This window comes from Rousettus aegyptiacus, unplaced genomic scaffold (genome assembly GCF_014176215.1).
Source record: "Rousettus aegyptiacus isolate mRouAeg1 unplaced genomic scaffold, mRouAeg1.p scaffold_m13_p_7, whole genome shotgun sequence".
In the NCBI taxonomy this organism is placed as follows: Eukaryota; Metazoa; Chordata; class Mammalia; order Chiroptera; family Pteropodidae; genus Rousettus; species Rousettus aegyptiacus.
This window is the reverse complement of record NW_023416310.1, coordinates 101143375-101163682: the sequence shown is the minus strand read 5'-3', so window position 1 is coordinate 101163682 and position 20308 is coordinate 101143375. Positions and strand designations below refer to the sequence as shown.

General features: G+C 36.9%; 1 protein-coding gene across 10 annotated transcripts in view; it reads left to right on the top strand.

The window, feature by feature from the left end:
* CUNH5orf24 (chromosome unknown C5orf24 homolog) overlaps positions 1-20308 on the top strand; it is a 32717-nt gene that overhangs the window by 1499 nt on the left and 10910 nt on the right. For 5 of the 10 annotated variants that reach the window (XM_036224292.1, XM_036224293.1, XM_036224294.1 and 2 more), the window contains exon 2: positions 3355-3784. In XM_036224292.1, the coding sequence (XP_036080185.1) occupies positions 3358-3784 (427 nt within the window). In that variant the 5' untranslated portion in view covers positions 3355-3357. Of the gene's footprint in view, positions 1-3354; positions 3785-5493; positions 7815-11244; positions 11385-16529; positions 18513-20308 lie in introns of those variants that run through there. The other 5 variants (XM_016137684.2, XM_016137683.2, XM_016137686.2 and 2 more) reach the window with 5 other exon arrangements.

Here is a 20308-nt window from a genome sequence, read left to right as displayed (position 1 = left end):
TGCACACTTTCTAGAAATGTAGTATTCATTCTGACTTGTAAGAAATGTGCCCTGCATACCCCTCAGTGAACTCTACTCTACTATGAGAAGAGTCTTTGAAGAAAGAACAGTTAGCTGCCTGAAGTGGGACTAGGGAAGCATTAAATATAGAATTAATGCTTGTATATGTAAATACTGCATATAAATATATATAAATTCACACACACAAGGATCTAAAGGTGCTGACTGCTGTCTCAACAGGTTGAAATCTGAAAGTAAATAAGGATTGGTTTTAGCTTTGTTTGCTTTTTTAGTTAACTGTTGACATGGGTAATTGTCAATAAATTTCTTACCTAGGTGTTGTTACTCATTTATCGAGAAAGCCAGAATACTATTCGATTTCTTGGCAGCAGTAGGGAAACCACAAAACACATAGAAGACTTGCCATTTAGATATATTCTTTAAGTGTGTCATTGTCTTTCCATTGGGATAAACAGCCTTACTCCTATTTTGTGTTTTAGTGCTTAGAATAGTGTTTTGCATGGAGTTGGACCTCAATAAATGTGACCTTCATCAGAAGTACATTAATATGATACAAACCTAATTCATAAATTCCTGGAAAAGATTAAAGAAATTGGAGATGGGTGCATTGTTTTAAAAAAAATTGCAGGTCTACTTTTTAATAGTATGTTGTTGTTGTTTTTCAGTTTGTTCATATCTGAATACAGGATATATGGCAGCTTCTTGCCTCTAAAAGCCTAACATATGTAAGCAGATTCCATATATCCTGAGTGCTAATAGATGGTTTGTGTTCTGATATATTAAGAGAAGATGAAGTTAAAGAAAGTAAGGTCCAGAGGAAAGGTTTTGGTAAGTTAGTGATAGGAACTTAAAAGACATGAACTATAAAAGCAGTGAAGCAGATTGTAGAAAGAAAATTTTCTCTTTTTACTGGCCGTGCCACCTGTGGAAGAGAACTTGGACCTTTCTACTATTTTTTAATAGAGCTTTCAAACAGGGTGATTTCTGACTAATAAAATTGAAAAAGGAGTCACCTTTTCTTTATAATCTTCTGTTCAAAGGTCTGACTGTGGTTTTTTGTTTGTTTTTTATTTTGTATTTGCACTTGGTCTCTGGTCCAGCTTTCTTGGAAATAAACTAATGTTTTGATTCCTATCTAATTTGTGTGTATATTTCCCAATCAGTTTATAACTTGGAGGGGAGAGGAATGTGGTTGGTCACTTCACAGATCCCAACATTGGCTTTTCTTCACTCTGGGAAACAAATCTATTTGTAAATGTTTTATCAACAGAAAGGTTTTTGTGGGTGTGTGGAGAGGTAGTAGCTAAAGAGGTGAATAAAAACTTGGGAGTATTTTAAATTGGGTCCCATGTTTTCATTTTAGCATAGCTCAGTGATTCTCATTGTAAGGGATGGATTTTGCCCTCTAAAGACTATTTGGCAATATCTGGAGAAATTTTTGGTCGTCACAAGTTGAGAAAAGGTTAGCTACTGACACCTATGGGTAGAGACCTGGGATGCTGCTGCTAAGTATTTTACAGTGCACAGGACAACCCTCCACAACAAAGAATTAGATGACCCAAATAATACTGCTACTATTGAGAAACCCTAGTATACTTTACTGACATTGTTGGTTCTGAAGTTAGATTATCTGAATTCATATTTGGCTTTACCATTTCCTAAGTGTGACCTTGGCAAGTTGCTTAAAGTCTGTGCCTCAGTTTCTGTAAAACAGAGTTAATAAGAGTATGTTCCTTTAAAGAGTTGTGGTGATGATTACGTACAACTACCTGACACAAACTTCGCTTTCGATTAATACTACATTTGGAACACATCTTGATGATCTCTCTTGATTTCTCATCTGAAATTAGAATTTGAGTTAGTGATAATAAACTAGTTCTTGTTATATCCTTTGAGAATGAGTGAAGAATTACTCCTTTTAATATTTTTGTTTAGCTTAGTCTTGATTTATGTTTTTTACCAAGCTTCTGCTATAAACAAGTAGCTTCTCATTTAAGGTGTTTTTCCTTCATAGTTAAGACTTTAAGCTATGGCCAACAGCTCTATATCTGTTGATTCTTAGCAAATACTTAGTAATTAAACAATTCAATTATATGACTTGATTCCCATTTCTTTTTGCCTTTATAAACTGAAATAAATTTGCAGTGGTTTTGGCTCACATTAATTATCTGTTTTTAGCCTCTGGCAGTAACTATTTTCATGAAGTTTTGGAGCAGTTTTGGTATACAAAGGATATAGAGAAGCATCTAACAACTTGGGACTAGACCTTAATATGCATTTGTGACTCTTCTAAATCTGAATTGGTACCCTTATCTTTTTTAAACATAATACTCTATTATATGTAAATGCCATTTACCGTGTTTCTTAACTATATGACTAGGGCTGGCTTGTTATGGCAGTGTTTGGAATACGTCCTTTATAAAAAGAAAAGAGAAGAAAGATCACAGGGATGTCCTCACAGACAAAACAGAGACTTTGATTGTTAATAAGTCACAGAGCTCTTATAAGGGGAAAGGTTCTACACTATATTTATGGTCGAGGGAGAAAACAGTGTTGTATATTCAACTTACTGTCTTGATAACCATATCTTCAAAACAGGGAGTATTTTATTATTGTTATTACCCATATATTTGTAGTGTAAGTCTCAATTGTTTGTATAAATGTTCACTCATTTTTAACCTTTGGTTACTCTTGATACTGCCTCCTGTTTGGATAGAGTAGTTTGAAGGAAGTCAATACCTTAGGCCAAGAGATTATGTTCTTTGCTTGGCACATTCCATCTGTTATAAAGTGTAACATACACTTAGGATTCTGTATAAATAATAAATTATGATAATCATGAGGAAGTGTTCATCTTGCGAAAACTGACCAGATCAAAAGTATACATGTGAAAAATGTAATGAAAGCTCAAAGGGAGACATTCTAAGGATGTTCAGCAAATTGAAATAAAACAGAATCATATTAATAAGAGTTTTTGTCTTTTTTGTGTTCCTTTTGGTGTTTAGTATTCTAAAAGAAAAGAGCCTATAAAAGACAACAGATTTTCTATCTATATATATTTCCAGTTCCTAAGCAGAGAACATTATGGCTACTAAATTAGTAATATAGTTGAATTTGTATGGCATTTGTCCCTTCTTGTATTTAAATTGAGAAAAATGAATATCTTTATTTGCTGATGTGTGTTTGTTTCAAAGTGCTCTGGAGTTCTGCGTGTTAGCTTGAGTTTAGGGAGCATAGTTGTTGGAAGATAGACTATTTTCCCACTGACTGCTGTCATACAGATATATATTTGTTTATGTATATTTATGCATATTTGTCTTTTATTTTTGGTAGAAAATGATGCATCCTGTTGCCAGCAGTAATCCTGCTTTCTGTGGGCCTGGCAAGCCTTCCTGCCTCAGTGAAGATGCCATGAGAGCTGCCGATCAGTTTGACATATATTCCTCCCAGCAAAGCAAGTACAGCCACACAGTCAGCCACAAACCAATGGCTTGTCAGAGGCAAGACCCATTAAATGAAACACATTTGCAGACTACAAGTGGCAGAAGCATAGAGATAAAAGATGAACTAAAGAAAAAGAAAAATCTCAATCGATCTGGTAAGCGTGGCCGGCCTTCGGGAACCACCAAATCAGCAGGATACCGGACCAGCACAGGCAGACCCCTGGGAACCACCAAAGCAGCTGGATTTAAGACAAGTCCAGGCAGACCTTTGGGTACAACCAAAGCTGCGGGATACAAAGTCAGCCCAGGGAGACCTCCAGGTAGCATTAAAGCTCTATCCCGTCTTGCTGACCTTGGTTATGGCTGTGGCACTGCTGCTTTTCCTTACCCTATGATGCACGGCAGAGCAGTTCATGGGGTAGAGGAAACCAGCAGTGAAGTCAAGCCACCCAGTGAGTGAATGAGGCAGGAAAGTAAGGCCAGGTTTAGAAGGAAGATTGTGAATAATCCCAAAGCTTCTTGGTTTTATTTTGACATACACAATTTTATGGCCTGGGCTTTCCAAATTTGTTTTCTCATTTGGTTTTTTCCCCCCTTGCTTTTGCTCAGAAGCTGCCATATGCTGACAGATGCACTCAGGGCATGAGCAGTGGCATTGAGTTTGTACATAGATTCAAGTATAACACCTAACTAAATCATTTCTGCTTTTCCTTTAGAGTTATGGTTGTGTCTCGTATTTTGTAACTACTTTTGGACCATTCTAAATAGATGATTTATGTGCTAAATAATAAACCTTTATACTTATTAGTTTGTGAAGTAAGCCTACAATATAATAAAGATAATATCTAAGGTATTTTTAACTGAAAGAACAAAGCAAACTAATGATTCAGGATTTTTTGAGGTATGGCTGTGAGTTTTTGTAACATTTATTTTCACGAGACAGGACATAAATATTTGTATGCTTTGGCATTTACATAGACTTCAGATATTAAAAATCTTATTTTTAATGTTCTAGGTTTAAGCAGCTTCTTATTTATTGATCTAAATGGCATTACTTGATTTAACCATTGTTCCTAAAGGAATTCTTTAGTGTTTGCCTTTCACCAATGATAGGTTGTGTATTTTTTAATTGCCTATATACCAAGAGCATATATACCAAACACTACAAACAATTCATATTTACAAGAAAATTAAACTTTTTAATAAAAACTGCACATTACATTTTTGGTGAAATATAATGCATTCTGAGAATAGCATATTTAATATATTAGAAAAAGAAACATTCTTAAGGTCTGCATGTAGCTGTATCCACTACATTTTGCCTTTCATATAGTTTTAAAGCATTATGCTTAAAAGATTATTGTTCATTTATTAAGAATGTTTTTAATTTTTTTTCCTGAGAAATTGTCCCATTGTATTAACACATACTGTGGTTTCAGGTTTATATCTACCAAAGGACACGAATTGAATGGTAGACTGTAAAACTGGTATTAACAAAATGCAGTTTTCTGAGTGTCAGAACACAAACATTAAGAAATATATAGGAATCCATCTATGCATGAAATGTACAAAATATGTTGGTTAGTTTAATTAAAAATCTAAGTGTGGCTCCAGTGAGACCACTTAATCCAAAAGGAAATTTTTTCCAACAGTGTTTGCTTTAGAAGCAAGATAAATAGAAAAGAAAAAAAGTATTGGGTAGATATGTATATTAGGGACAGAGAGAAATCTCTCCTCCATTTCTGAAAGTAATATTGTTTGTTAATATACATTTTATTTATTCTGAGTTTGTTCTAAATAAACTATTATAAACTCTGGATTTGAAAGAAAATTCCACTGAACTTTAAAGTTTCAATGTATGTATTTGCGATTGTAAATGCCTTTGAGATTATTATGTAGATTTGCAGGACCCAAAAGCTTTTAAAATAATTAAAAGTTTAAAAGCGCATATTGTGTTGTTTGGGCTTGCTCTCAGTTAATGCAAACTCTGATTGCAAATGGATGTCATGTTTCGTACCTTTTTTATCAGGAAAAAAGCAGCAAGCCTTCAGGTGTTCCAGTGATGCCTGACACAATGAGCTGGACTTTATGCTGCTCTTTACAGTAAGAGGTGTTGCATTGTATGTGGGGACTGTGTGTGCACTGGCATCTAAGACAGTGACCTCAACAATGTTAGCTTTGCACAAACCATAGATAGAGAACAATGTTGGATGACTACATTATCAGTTGTAACATTCTGGCAGCTAAATTGCTACACGAGTTTCTTCTTTCAGAAGCTTACAATATAAAATTTTAATAATTTACTCAGAACAGCATAACTTCTGACACACACAAAAGCTTACATCTTTATTCATATGTTTACCCACTTTTATTACGTATCTGTCATTTAGCTATTTCTTAAGATGATGTTCAGCAGTTGGCTGCTTAGAAATCCTCTTTTGATCCTAAAAACAGTTTAATTAAATGTTCTACCTTATAATAATATAAACTGCTGTCAAGGACTTGGTTGCCTGTTGTTTTTGCTATGTCTGTTTGACATTGCCCTTTCAGTTTATTTTGATTCCTGATTTTGTTATACATAACCTTCCCCTTTTCCCTGCCCTTTCCTACACCCATTCTCCCCCTTTCTCCATCTTCCAGCACATCTACATAGTGGTGCTGTGCTGTGTGTCAGAAGATAAAGCAGGTGTATTACTGTATAATGAATTTTGTATACATGTTAATGAAATGGTGAAATCAACTAAAGGAAGTATGTTCATAACAGTGTTTATTCTTATCAGGAACTGTGTCCCAGGAAAAAAATCAGGCAAATGGCTATAGTTGTGATGGATAACATCGTTTAGAAAGCTGAATTTTCTGTTCACGGGAGCAGTATTAGATCTGTATGCTGATGAGCATCTCCTGATTCTACTTCCTTTTCTCTTTGTGAACAGTTTATTGGTGCCATGCTGAAGAGAAATCTAAGTGATAAGTCTTTAAAATATAAAATACTTTTACTTCTCTATAATCTAAAAACTACATTGTGCATCTTTTGTAACACTGTCTCTTGTCATGATAAACACTGAAATAGCATGTTAAACAAATGCCTATATACTTTAATAATCAGTTGGAGAAAACAGGCCTTTTCCTCCCATTGTCTGATTATTCCTTTAAAGGTAAATTACTAATTTTATATTGTGTAATTTTCTTCCTCACGAAACAGATTTCACTATTCTATGTTAAAACTGTTGGTCAGAAAATAATCTGTTCAAGAAAGTTTGCTTTACTTTTTTCTTTCCAAAAATATTTTAACATGTGTTATTTATTATATTAACATAAGGAGCTAAGACATGAAATTTTCCTTTTTTGACATATAACCTTGAATAACTAATCTTTAGTATGGGATGATTTTGATACTATCTTTGGAGTTTTGCACTGGATATTAAAAAAAATTCTGGTACATTATATTGGAAGAAAAGTATTTGCTTAATTTTTAATATTTGGGGACATTTTTAAAATCAGTGTTTCAATTAGACTAAAAAATTCTTTATATTTTTATTTCTTTTTAAAATCAACATCTGTTAATGTAATATTCATTCCAAACTGATATTTGTGTGACTCTACATGTATATTTTCATGAAATAAGAATAGGGTTTGAATTGAGGAAAAATTATCTGGATCCATTTATTAGGTTAAAAGTGATCCATCCAGTGTAAGAAAAACCAGTGTATGAACTAAAGGAAAAAAAAACAAACCTTTTATATTCTAAGAAGCTTTAAAAAAACAATTCAGGGGCTATTGATAACTGCTACTCTGTCAGTCATTGTCTCTATATGCAGTAAAACTTCATGATCCTTTTACAGTGAAATATAGAAATTCTCAACAGTTGTTCAAAACTTCTTTTCTTGGATATAAAATATTTTAATACTATTAGGTTTCTGTTTTTGTTATAGCTTAACTATATCCTATTAAACTATAGAGTATATCTAAATCTTTCCTTTGCTTTTTCCTCTCTACCCCCAAGTAGATAAATCTGTACTCTCACATATAATCTATTTAATTTTTGGAAAATTTAATGCTATAGCAAATCAAGTATGTGACTTATAGTAATCAGACCACTTTGATTCTTTAAGTTTCACAATTTCCTTTTTCCACAGATAATTATGGAGAAGATAATTACCAATTAACTGATATAAGCACGCTGTCCTCTGCTGTAAAAAGTCTGAATAGATACTGTGTATGATTTTATGTCCATGAACTTGAGCTACTCGTGTGCAATTATGTGTATGGGAATGGAGTAGTGTTCATGATTTGTATCTACATTATCATATGGATGTATATTTATTAATAAAGTCATTACTTAAAAAACAACAGAGTTTACCACTTTATTTCTTAGCAGAGTATTTTCCAAGTAGGGGAATGGTAAATGATAAATTTTTTTTTATAACTCTGGATCTTATATTTTTCTCGGATTGAGCTTTCTGAAATCTGCCCCTTTGTACTTCTTGTTTTTCTCAAAATAGTAATATTTATATATTTATCATTTTAAATTCTAACTTATAAATAGATCTTTTTTTTCTTCCTTCTTTAATTACCCCGCCCCCCAAATGGATCTTATTTTCTTTGAATTGTCTTGTTATTTCTTGTTTTTTGATAGTAGCCATTCTAACAGGTATTGGAACCACTCTTGAATGTAAAGAATTTATTATTTAAGTAAAAGACCATTTTAATTAGTAATTTTCCCAAGCTTTCAACAGGCTTAATAAATTCAGCAAATCTTAGTAATTATCGAGCATCTGCTTTATGGCGTGGCAGCTCACATACTGAACAAGGAAGCCATAGTAGAAGACAAGTGCCTTAATATGTAGAACTTAAACAATATAATGCCAGTTTTTATTCATCCTGAATTGCTATTTTAACATGCTTCATCTCTCAAATTAGCTAATTAATTTTAGCACAGAGCTAGTGAAACTACAGCCCGTCTGCCTAATCTTAAGCTCTGGGCTAGTTTTTAGATAAATTTCACCAGGAAAACTGGTTATTGTACATTCTCTATAAGCTTAGAAATATCAGGTAAAAGATCATAACTTGTGATAATGCTGGCTTTTAAATCATGTTGGGAACTACTTTGGTGGTTGTGCTTCCTCTGTCACATAAAGAAAGAACTACATAGTATTATGTGTCCTCAGTATGCCAGGTGCAGAATGGCTGATGACTGAAACTCATAGAATTTATTTTTAAGTAACTATAGGATTGTCAAAAGAATATGAAAAAATCTTTTAAGAATTGTTTTATTTTGGAAATTTTAAACATATGCAAAATTTAATAAATATAAAGTGTAATAACCCTCTATATGACTGACCATTATCAAACTTTAGTAATTAAAAATTCAAGATCTTTTTTCATCTATATCTCAATCTGATTTTTATCCCCCTCAATTATTTTGAAACAAAATTTTCCAAGTCATGGCATCCTAAAGTATTTCAATATATATATTAAAACTAAAGACTTTCTAAAATATAAACATGATACCACTTCACTTTTTTAAAAAAATTTGAATTCATTTCAAGTATATAGTACATTAGTTAGACATCTATATAGTTCATAACTGCATTCCCTCTGCCATGTTCCCTGTACCCATGACCATCTATCAACTACTAATTTGTACTTTAGCCCTTCATTCCATTCTACTAGCCCCACAACCCCTCTCCCCTCTGTCACCAAATTGTCCACTGTATTTGTGAGTCTTTTTGATTAGTTTTCTTTAGATTCTGTATGTAAGTGAAATCATATGATATTTATCTTTCTCTATCTGACATTTCACTCAGCATAATAACCTCTAGGCCCATCCATGTCATTGAAAGTAGTAGGTTTTCATTTTTTTTAATGGCTGAGTAATTTCCATTGTATACGCGAACCATAATTTCTTTATCCAATTGTCTGTTGATGGGCATTCAGGTTGCTTCCATATCTTGCCATTGCAAATTGTGCTGCCATGAATATTGGAGTGCACAGATCTTGACAAATTATTGTTTTGGTTTTCTTTGGATAAATATCCAGAAGTACAATTGCTGGGTCAAAAGGTATATCCATTTTTAATTTTTTGAGAAACCTCTGTACTGTTTTCCATAGTGGCTATACCAATTTGCAATCCCACCAACAATGTATGAGGGTTCCCTTTTCTTCGAAACCTCACCAACATTTGCTGTGTTTTGATTAATTGATGATACCCATTCTGACAGGTATGAAGTGGTAAATCATTGTGGTTTTAATTTGCATTTTTCTGATGATTAGCAACCTTGAGCATCTTTTCATATGTCTATTAGCCATCTATATTTCCTTTTTAGAGAAGTATCTGCCCAAGTCTTCTGCCCATTTTTTAATTGGGTTGTTTGTTTTTTCTTGTTGTATAAGTTCTTTGTATATTTTGGATATTAACCCCTTATCAGATGTATCATTAGCAAATACCTTCTCCCAGCCAGTTGTCTTTTTGTTGATGGTTTTCTTTGTTGTACAAAAACTTTTTAGTTTGATATTGTCCCATTTGTTTATTTTTTTCTTGTGTTTCCCTTGCCTGAGGAGCTATATCTGAAAAGAAATTCCTGTGAGTAATAGAGAGTTTACTGCCTATATTTTCTTCTAGAAATTTTATGGTTTCAGGTCTTACATTTAAGTCTTTAATCCATTTTGAGTCTGTTCTTGTAAACAGTGTAAGAAGGTGGTCCAGTTTCTTTTTTTTTTTGCATTTATCTGTTCAATTTTCCCAACACCATTTATCGCAGATACTGTCTTTCCCCCCTTTGTATATTATCTTTGTCATATATTAAGTGAGTGTGTAGGCATGGATTTATTTCTGGGCTCTCTATTCTGTTCCATTGATTGATGTATCTGTTTTTATGCTTGTATGCTTTGATTACTGTACCCTTGTAGTATAGTTTGATATCAGGTAAGGTGATACCTCCAACTTTGTTCTTTCTCATTATTGCCACGGCTATTCGGGTTTTTCTTAATGGCTCCATATAAATTTTAGGATTTTTTTTGTTCTAGCTTTCTGAAAAATCCCATTGGTATTTTTATAGGGATCGCATTGAATCTATAGATTGCTTTGGGTAGTATAGCCATTTTAATGATGTTGATTCTTCTACCCGTGAGCAGGGTATATGCTTTCATTTATTTGTATCTTCTTCAATTTTTTTCATTGACATTTTCTGAAAACACGTCTTCTACCTTCTTGGTTAATTTGATTCCTAGGTATTTTATAGTTTTTGATGCAATTGCAAGTGGGATTGTTTTCTTAATTTCTCTTTCTGAAAGTTTATCATTACTGTATAAAAATGCCACTGATGTCTGAATATTTATTTTGTAACCTGCTACTTTACTGAATTCACTAATTAGTTATAACAGTTTTTGGGTGGAATCTTTAGGGTTCTCTATATATAGTATGTCATTGGCAAACAATGAGTTTTACTTATTCCTTTCCAATTCAGATGCCTTTTATTTCTCTTTCTTGTCTTATTGCTGTGGCTAAGACTTCCAATACAATGTTGAATATGCTTTTAAAGAGTAATTCCTAATATAATTAGGTACACAATATTAAAACTGTCCTGATTGTCTCATAATCATAAAAAACATCTTTAGTTGTTATTCTCTTGATTGAAGCATAATTTACATACCAAAACATCTCACCCATTGTTTTGGTTCTTTCAACCTTTGTGTTTCCAAATAGATTTACGGATAAATTTGTGGATAAATTTGACCATAATTTCCACAAAATCCCTGATTTTTTTTTTTTTTTTTTTAGGAATTATATTGCGCCACTTGATCAATTTGGAGAAATGTGACATCATAACAATATTCAAATCCATGGTCATGGTATATCTAGATCTTCCTTGATTTCTCTCAGCAATGTTTTATAGTTTTCAGTGTACAGAACCTATTCTTTTGTTGAATTTATTCCTATGTTATTATTTTAGATGATACTGTGAATGGAATTGCTTTCTTTATTTCACTTTGGTATTGTTTGTTGCCAGTATGTAGAAATACAATCTATTTTTGTATATTGATCTTATATCTGGCAACCTTGCTCATGAGCTCGCTTATCATGGTAGGTTTTTGGGTAGTTTCCATATGATCTTCTATATACAAGATCATGTCACCTGTGAATAAAGACAGTTATTCTTTCTTTCCAAATGTTAGGGGAGACATTCAATCTTTCATCATTAAGTATGATGTTAATTATATGTTTATGGTTGATGTTCTTAACAGATTGAGGAAGTTCCTTTTGTTCCTTTTGAGAGTTTTTTCAATCATGTATGGGTATTAGATTTTGTGAAATGCTTTTTCTCTATGGTTTATTCTCATTCTCCAATTGGTTTATTCTAGAGATATGGTGTATTAAATTAATAGATTTATGGACGTTAGGCTACTCTTGCATTCTTAGGATAAATGCTACTTGGTCATAGTGTATAAATCCTTTTATATATTGCTGGATTTGGTTTGCTAATATTTTCTTAAGAATTTTTGTCACATAAATGTTTGACTCGAGATCCAAACAAGGTCCCAAATTGCATTCAATTGATATGTCTCTTAGTCTTATATATGGATTACATCTCTCTTTTACCCCTTTGTAATTTATTTGTTGAAGAAACTAGGTCACTTTCCCCCAAATTCTAGATTTTGTTAATTGCATCCCCATGGTGCTATTTTAAATTCTCTAACCCCTGTGTTTTATGTAAACTGGTAGTGAGATCTAGAGGAGTGACGAGATTCCAGTTTGATTTTTTGTCATCTTAGATGGTCTTTTGCACTTCCTATTGCATCATATTAATTTGCCCATAATAACTGGTTGTCTTTTATGATATTAAAGTTGATCTCTGGGTTTAGGTGTTCTTAGCCTGATTTATACATTTTAAAATTCCTCTTCAGCTTTTCACTTACTGGTTTTAGTAGCTGTATTAGTGTTTTCCGGGGGAGGGGGAGGGAAGCAATAAAAGATAGATAATAGGTAGGTAGGTAGATAGAAGATACAGGAGTTGGCTCATGAACTTTAAAGAGGCCAAGAAGTCCAATGGTCTGCCATTTGCAAGCAGGAAAACCAGGAAAGCTGGTGTAATTCAGAAGGTCAAAGCCCTGAGAAGCAGGGGAGCCAGTTGTATAAATCCCAGTCCAAAAGCCTAAGGTAGGTGGGGGACAATGATGTAAGTCCCAGTCCCAGTCAGAGTCAGAAGGCCTGAGACCCAAGGGCACCAATGTCTGAGGACAAGAGAAGATGCATGTTCCAGCTCAAGCAAAAAAACAAATTGGCCTATCTCGCCTTTTTGTTTCATTTAGACTCTCAACCAACTGGATGATACCCCCCTGCATCTTTTCTCAGCCTACTGATTCAAATGCTAATCTCTTCCAGAGACACCCTCACTGACACTCCCAGAAATAATGTTTAACCAGCTATCTGGGCATCCCTTCACCGGTCAAATTCACACATAAAATTAACCATCACAGTAGCCTTTTTTTTTTGGCCTAGCTTCTTTAATTCATTAGGGGCTACAAAGTGGCAATTTAAAATTCTATCATTTATCAATTAGGTCAAATATTTCTATCCGAAAATCTTCCCTTCATCAAAGATTTGGTTACCCTGAAATAAAACTTGTGCAGGAAAGGCACATAAATGCCCTTTTCCTTTTACCAGTTTTCTGAATGAGTTGGTTCTCCAGCATCTTCCAAAGGTGGTTAGTTCAAAAATTATATCAGTATGAACTCATGTATTCTAACATGCGATGTATCTGTCTATTGAAATTAATTCATTTTTATGCATAAATATTCCATATTTGGCTAGTAGGAGCCAGTTTGTTTCCTCAGTCATTTTGACATAACCATAGTATGATAAGATGTCCCAAACTCAAAAAGGTCTTCTGACTTAGCAAGACAATTTAGGGAATGAATTTTAGGGTGTATGGGTTTTAGAAGAATTTCCTTCATTTTCTAGAATTGCTATTTTACAAAATACTGAAACAAAGACTCCTTTCAATGACACTGCATATTAAAAAAAATTTTGTAAACAAAGTATATTTTAAAAAGGATAGGTGAGAAAGAAAGCAAAGGAAATGACATCCTGTTGTCAGCACAAGTGCTTCTCAGAAAAATCAGATGCGATGAATTGAAAAGGGAAGGAAGTGCATCTTAGATAAGTAGTGGCTTGGAAAGGTATGTTTAATGTTATTTTCATATTATTTATTACAGTGTTATTTATGACATAATCAAGTGTTAACAGTATTTGGATACTATAGGAATCCAAATCTTACTAGTTGTGGTAAGCAAGCCTCCAATGTCTTCTAATGATCCTCACTTCCTGGCATTTATGCCCTTGTGTAGTACCCTCCTACATTGTACATGGTGACCTGTGTAACCAAGAGGATATTGTAGAAATGATAATGTCTGATTTCTGAGGATAGGCCATAAAAGATATTGCAGTGTTAGCGTTGCTCTCTGAGATCACTTGGTCTGGGTAGAGCCATCTGTTGTGTCATGAGGACACACAACAGTCCTATGGAGAGATGCACACAGTTAAGAACTGAGCCCTACCGCCAATGGTCAGTGTCAACTTGTCATCTTGGAAGCATATCTGCCTTCAAATGATGGTAGCCCAGCCAACATCTTAATTGGACTCTCATGAGAGACCCTGAGACAGAACACCTAGCTAAGCCACTCTGGAATTCCTGAAACCCATAAATGACATGAGATAATAAATGATTATTACTGTTTTCAGACACAAAGTTTTGGGGTAATTTGTTATGCAGCAATAGATATCTAATACACTGATTAAAAATGACTGTAAGTTATTTTAAGTACTCATATACCTAAGAAATAGCCAACTCATGAAAATTTCCCTTTCGAAATAATGTTAAGACTCAACTATACTGATAAAGACATTAGCAACTGTCGTTATTTTCAACTAACTTGTCCCCTGGTCTTTCCATCACACAAGCCTGGCAAAACACTACTTCTGGAGTAATTGTTTACTATCAATAACTCCTAGGCTGATAAATGCTATTGAAGAAAAATGCTTAACTCTGCCATTTGCCACTCTAAATTGCTTTGCAGTCACAGCTGGATCCCCAACACTACCAGGAAATTCTTTATATTCTTAGCTCTCAAGCCATTCATCATTCAAGTTATTTCAGATTTCCACTCTCCTATCTCTTTAGATACTTAAATATCACCATGGGCCCTCTCAGCAGACCACCTTTCTTTCTGACAGAGAAAATGGCTTACCTGCATTCATCCCTTCCTATTTCAATGGAGGAGATCTTCCTCTTTCTGAAGTTTTTCCCTCTCTGGATGGCTTTTTCCACTTTCTTCTTAGAGATTGTCCTCTATCTTGTATTTTAAACCCTTCCCAATAGGCTCTTTCTCATTGGCTTTTAAATACAATCAATTTACTTACAATTTATTTACATGAGCTATTACATAAGTATTAACAGTGTGATACCATTTAAAATGAGTTACCGATTGTATACAACAGTATAAAAAGTCTTGAATTCACTTTGGTATTCTAGCCTCAGCTGTCAGAAACTTTGACATTGAGCCATTTTCTCTGTGCTTCACTTTTCTAACGAGTCAAATACGAATGAGAGAAAACCACCGAAATGAAAAGATAAATGCCTAGGGCTTAGTACCCAGATTAGAAATGCAGAGATCTATTAGAGTTGAGGTTTACATTTGTGATTTTATCAGGTAGCATGTCATGTTTATCAAAACATGATTTTGGTTAGGACTGAAACTTAGGGTGCCCTAAGTAGACGAAGTTGGGAAAGAGCCCATGATATATTTTTTAGAATTTTCTTAACTACTATACATTTTTGTGATCTACCTAAAGTAAATATCTTGGGAGGATACTGAATTATTGAAGGAGCTCAGGTTAATCTTTTGTTATTAGCTGTAAAGGATATCCAGTATTGATGAAATAATAATGAATGCATTGGGTCGACTGAAGTCCATCAAAATACAGCATTAAAAAGATAAGAATGGGAAAAGAGCCTGGAACTATGAATATATGCTCAAAGTACTGATTAATTGAAATAGTTTCTTCATATAAAAGTATTTCATTACAAAATAAAATGATCTATTCTAGTAAAAATATCACCCACAACTTAGTGACTTCACACAACATTTTTTAAATCTGTTTCTGTGGGTCAGGAATTTTGGAAGAGCTCAAGCTGGGCATTTCTGGCTATGGCTTCTCAGGCACTAGTAATCCAATGGTGGCTGAACCTGGAAGAGGGGTGCTGTGATGAGCTGGTGACGGTGGGCCTCTCTCTTCATGTAGTGTCAAGGCTTCTCTATGCAAAATAGTTTGAACTTCCTCAGAGCATGGAAGCCTCAGGACAGTCCAACTACTTACCTGGTGGCTCTGGGCTCTAGTGCAAATTTTCCAGCAAGAAGGGATAAAACTGTGTAGCCCCAGAAGCCATACTGGATCACTTCATAAACTGTTACATTCTGTTGGTTATATGTGAATCACATACCCATCCAGATTTAAGGGTGGAAGAATTAGATTCTACCTACTGATGGGGCTGTGGCAAAATTACTTGTAGAACAGCATGTGGGATGAGGCATATTGTTGTGGCAATCTTTGGAACAGTGATCCAAACTAAAGGAAGTATTTGTCTGTTGAGAGAGAGAGGGAGCGAGAAAGAGAAGAGAGGTCCTCATGACTCATCAGATTAACATAGTCTGGGCAAACCTATCAAGAGGGACAAACTAAACACCAGGAGTGCAGGTGTGTAGCTGTGCATAACAATTCCGATTATTATCAGACTCTCGTATGAACAATTCTAGGCCTTATGGTGTTGGTGTAGAGTTCACTTCAGCCAAAGGAAAAGGATGATGCCAATTCTCCCTCCAACCCCCAAACAAAATCAGTTTCAAGACAAACCTTAGGGCAATTTTCTCATGGTCAATAAGTGCATGTGCCACCTGGTGGTGAGACTGTCAAATATGCATTCTAGCCTGTTGACTACATTTACTGAACAGTCATTAGATAGTGTATACATAGGATGTGGTTCCATAGTGTAGTGGTTAGCACGTCTGCTTTACATGCAGAAGGTCCTGGGTTTATGCCCCAGTGAAGCCATGGTCTATGGTCTACAGCCATGCCACCCTGAACAAGCAGGGTTGGGCCTGGGTAGTACTTGGATGGGAGACCACCTAGGAAGACCAGGTGCTATAGGGATAAATAATAAGAAACAATAAAAGAAAAAAGTGTATATGTGGTATTTACCAAAATGCAATAATTCTAACACAAGTGTATCTCACTAAACAAAGCACAAGACATAATAAACAGGAAGGAGTAGTAACCACAGGCCATCCACATTGGAGTGTCCAGATGAGCCAAATCAACCTTTTTATTAATACTAAATCCCCTTAATCCTCTGTTCTATTGGCTTTTCATGCTTCTTCGAATCGGGGTACGGAGGGTACAGGGAGAGAATAAGTTAAAGAAGGAAAGGCTTCCTATTACACTGTTGAGGGCAGGAAAGGTAGTTAGCCAAATAATAACTGTAGTAATCAACTCTAGAACTGTGGGCTTTCTCACCCACGTTGGCCATTGTCTCAGATCCTTCTGGCCCCTCCTCAGAATTTATTATAGCAAAATCATGGCAGGGTATTTAGAATATAAGAATATTCCATGGGGTCAAATTGATGATTCATCTTCCTGGTTTAAGAATCTGTGATGGGCACAAGGGGACTCTAGTTAGTTCACTGTAATCATATCCAAATAGTAATGGCTACTACCTTGAAGTGCTTACTGTGCATCAGGCACTGTGCTCATCACTTTGCATCTTACTTAATCCATATTACTCTATATAATTTCATCCTCATTTTACAGATTAAGTTATATAACTTGATCAACCATATACTATGATAAACGTTGAAGCCGGGTTTCACCATATAGCCAAAAGCCTTCTTAATGTTGTATTTACCAGTAGTTCAAAATAAAGATCTTTGAAATCTATTTCTTTAAAATAAGTTTGATCCTCTTAAAATAAGTTTGAAAGCTGCACTCTCCACAGTGACTTACACTAGTAGCTGCTCAAAACTTGCTTTATTCTCTTTTAGGAGGCCCTCCCCTTTAACTTCTGGCAAGGATGGTCATCTTTTTCATTCCCTCTGAAAATATTCTCTTAGATTCCTCCCCCCGTGCCTTTGCTCTGGAACAAAGTTCCACAGTTGTATACTTCTCATCCCCATTCATGCTGTCTTCATCCCAGGTCCTTTCCTAGCTTTATGCTCCTGGTGGCTTCACCACCTCTAGGCCCCAGCTGTGGGGGGTGGTTTAGGTAGGAGACTGTCCTGAAGGTTAGTTAAAACGAACCAACCAACAGAAACCTCCTGCCCTGAGTAAGGTTAAGGCTGCCAGATGCAGCAAATAAAATTACGGTACACTGTTACATTTGAATTTCCGTATATCTCTTACAGTAAAAACTTATTCGTTGTTTTTGTGAAATTCAATTTAACTGGGCAGCCTGTACTTTATCTGGCAACCCAAGGCCGGGTAGCACGGGTAACACAGAAGCTTCAAAGATTTGCATCTCGATGGGGCATTGTTAGGAGGCTTTTGGGGCCTTTCCGGCCAGGAATGAAGCGCCGGCCGAGCGGTGTGTGCTATCAGCAGCCTAACCCCCATTCGCGCGTGAAGAAACCCTGTCCAAGATATGGGAAGTCAGAAAGGTTCGAATTGACCTCAAATGTCTGGCGCTTAGCTCCAAAAGAGCGTCGGAACAACAGCGAACGACGGCGCAGGGCACAGGGCAGAAGCAGGCCGCCCGACTCCAAGATGGCGCCCGCGGCGGCTTCCAGGTGTCAAGATGGCGGCGCGGGCTCGCGCCTGCGCTCCCAAACTATCTTCACTCAGTCTTCATTTGGCTAGGAGCGCGACGCGCGTCGCCGTACGCAGGTTGCCTTTCGGCCTGGGTGGTGGTCCCGGCCACCGCCCGCCCCGCGCCATGTGGCTCCCCGGCTGGTGGCCGGTACTGCTGTGGGTGCTGGGGCCTCCCGCCCGCGGCCTGGAGGGTGAGTACGGGCTGGGGCCGTGGCGGGTGGCGGCGGTGCGCTAAGTGGAGGTCCGCCCGGGCGGCGACGCTCTTTTACTTGCGTGAAGGCCAGCGAGCGACGCGCGCCTCACCTCCGCTGGCATCTCTCCCCGCATTGTCCCGACCTCCTTCCCGGGTAGTCCGCACTCGTGGTCCGCGGAGGTGGGGGCGGGGGGAAGGCGGGGCTGGGAGCTGGAGCTCCGGGTGTGATCCGGCCACGTTCGGGCCCCCTCAGTGGGCGACTTCTCAGTCGGAAGTGACCGTGTATTAGCACTTACTGAGGCACTTTGTTATTGTGGTGGGCACTTTGTAATTAATAATAATAGTAATAACGAGTAGCCGACATTCATGCCGCCCTTATTAGGAGTCAGGAACTATATGAGGAGCGCTTTCCTCCCTTATCTCATTTAGTCCTCCCACCAACCCTCTGATATGGTTTCCATTAGTATCTCCATTGTGTAGATGAAGGTGTTGAGCTCATAGAAGCTAAGTAATCTGCCTGAGTTTGCACTTCTGGAAAATGGCAGAGCTTGTCTCTGCAAAGCCCACGCTTTACTTTGCACCTTGCTGAGCCATTTTCTTAAGAAGGCCACTCTTGCACAGATGCCTGTATGAAGGACAGATGAGGAAAACACAAGAGACTCCCAGGGTAACCCGCTGCTTGTCAGGGCATGTTCTCACGGACCCCTCAGGTGGGAAGGCAGCCACAATTCAAGCCAGTATGTCTACCTGCTTTCACACAGTCAGACCTCTGTACTCCACTTCTGTCGCTACAGCTTAACCACCAGCCTCAGAGAGGAGACAGCCTGTGCTGAATACCTCCTGTTTGTCTCCTAGATCATTCTCAAGCCTCTACTACCTTGCTGTACCCTGAGTGGCTCTCCTGCCTTTTGGCTTCGTGTGGGTTGGATGAGGGAAGAATGAAGTCAGGGTATTGATTTTCTCAGCTCCCTCACTCAGAGGTTATCATAGGTTGGCTCTTTGCCTCTGCTGAAAGTCACAGCTGTTTCAAGGTTTTGTGACTGTTTCTGCCTCTGGCCTCTTAAAGTCTGTGAGTGGTAACTGGCCGGCCCTTTGCTGTTGCTGGCCCTGGAGTGCCTGACTATTGCTTTTGTGTTCTCTACACCCAGCCCACACATTGGTAGTCCCTTTATTAAGCTCTCCTCTAATTCCCTAAGTTGTATGTGCTGTTTCCTGGCCAACTGAGGGGACTGACTTGTTGCAGTCAGGGTTACATTCATGCAGATTTGAGGATAACTTTGGCCACAGAGTGGGTCATTGGTCATCATTGCCAGGCCATGAATGAAATGAGGACAGTGGAATCTTCACCAGCTGGTTCTTTTTCAGGGTGGCTGAAAAATTCAAGGATTTTTTTCTGCAGAGGGTATTTCTACTGGCAGATTAGCAACTGAAGGTGGCATTTCTGTCCAGGTGTCAAGGAACAGGTGCCAACTCCTGGCTTCAGTACCTCCATGTCCGTTCTCACTAGCCAGTCAACTGGCAGATTCTTACTGAGCGTTCACCATACGCCATGCACTGTGCTGGGTACTGAGGGTACAGAGGTGAGCCAGACAGAGAAACAGCCTGTCCTCCTGTCTGATGGGAAAGGCAGGCATTAAATGACAACAGATCATTAAGTAAATTACAAGAGCGGAAAATGCTTTAAGGAGAGTTCCAGGGCATTACTAGATGCTGTAATGGGAGGTCCCTCTGGTCTGAGGGCAGAGGAGGTGAAGTTTACCTAATAGAGGTGAAGATTAGGGTGTTATCTGAAGG